Genomic DNA, 1,128 nt, shown 5'->3' with positions numbered 1-1,128 from the left:
GGGGAGGGGAGGGCACGCACCAGCGCCACTGGATGTTTTCCGCGACCAGATCCCGCGTGGGGAGATTGAACACCCGGCCGTCGAAGTAGAACTGCCCGGAGCGCAGCGCCGCCAGTGCCTCGGGGCTGGACTCGGGGAAGTCCTCGCGGCCGAGGTGGAAATTGAAGCGGGCCGCCGCGTAGGAGGCCATCAGCGATGCGATCTGCGGCACGTGCGCGCGCGCACATAGGTCAGCGTGCTTGCCTGCGGTCAAGCCGAAGCGGGGGCGAGGGTGCGCGTGGGATGCGCATGCGTAAGCACCCCGCCCCTCCACGGAGCGGGATCAAGCTGCCGGAGGCATCCGGCCGCGTGCTGGCGGTTGAGGGGGGGGGGGAGAGACACAGCGAGAGAGGGGCAGGAGGAAAGGAGGGGGAGCAGCCGTAGCGGACCTTTTGCACGCTGCCGCGGTAGGGGACATGCCCGGCGCGCGAGGGCGGCACCGCGGGCGCGCAGCCCCCGATGCACTGGCCGCCCGTCAACGGGACGGGCCCAGGGGGATTGCGGGGGCCAGCGGGCGCCGGCGCCGGCGCCGCCGGAGTAGCCTCGGCCGTGGGCGCGGGGGCCGAATCCGACGCAGCCGCATCGGTGGCGGCCCGGCCGGAGCCGAGCCCGCAGCCGGCGCAATAAAAGACCCCTCCCGGGATGCCGACCTCCGGGAAGACCAAGCTGATCTCATCGGTCTGGGTGTAGGCGAAGACCGCGCGGAACTCCTCCAGGCAGTCGGCCGCCGTCAGGGCCATTGCCCGGAGGAACCCCGGCTCGAAGGGCTCGCGGAATTGCCCCTCCCTGGCCAGGGTCCCGAAGGCATGGCCATCGAGCCGCACGATGTACGGCTGCGCCGGGTCCAGGGCCAGGTGCGTGGCCGCCTCGAGGCCCAGCATCCGCAGGCCCACCGGGTCGGTGGTGACGCGCTTCTGGGCGTTGCGGCTGAGGGCCTCACCGGACATTGGGGGCGTACGTGCGGGCGCACGGGCTCCGCTGTGTGTGTATGTGGGGGGGGGGAGATAGAGAGCGCGCGCGGCGCGGTGGGGAGTAGGGGGAGGCGAGAGCAGGGGGCACGGGTTGGCAAGGGGCAGAGGAAGCTCGGGG

General features: G+C 72.6%; 1 protein-coding gene across 1 annotated transcript; it reads right to left on the bottom strand.

Annotated features, from left to right (window-relative positions):
- Positions 1-16: 16 nt before the first annotated feature.
- H696_04207 (hypothetical protein) lies at positions 17-986 on the bottom strand. Its single transcript, XM_009498084.1, has 2 exons — positions 429-986; positions 17-202 (listed from the first exon to the last, which is right to left on the bottom strand). The coding sequence occupies exon 1, from the start codon at positions 713-715 to the stop codon at positions 515-517; it is 201 nt and encodes a 66-aa protein (XP_009496359.1). The 5' UTR covers positions 716-986; the 3' UTR covers positions 17-202; positions 429-514.
- Between the last annotated feature and the right edge of the window lie 142 nt (positions 987-1,128).

Source organism: Fonticula alba, assembly GCF_000388065.1.
Source record: "Fonticula alba strain ATCC 38817 unplaced genomic scaffold supercont2.7, whole genome shotgun sequence".
Lineage (NCBI taxonomy): Eukaryota > Rotosphaerida > Fonticulaceae > Fonticula > Fonticula alba.
Note: the sequence above shows the minus strand (reverse complement) of the source record. Positions and strands in the feature narration are given on the sequence as shown.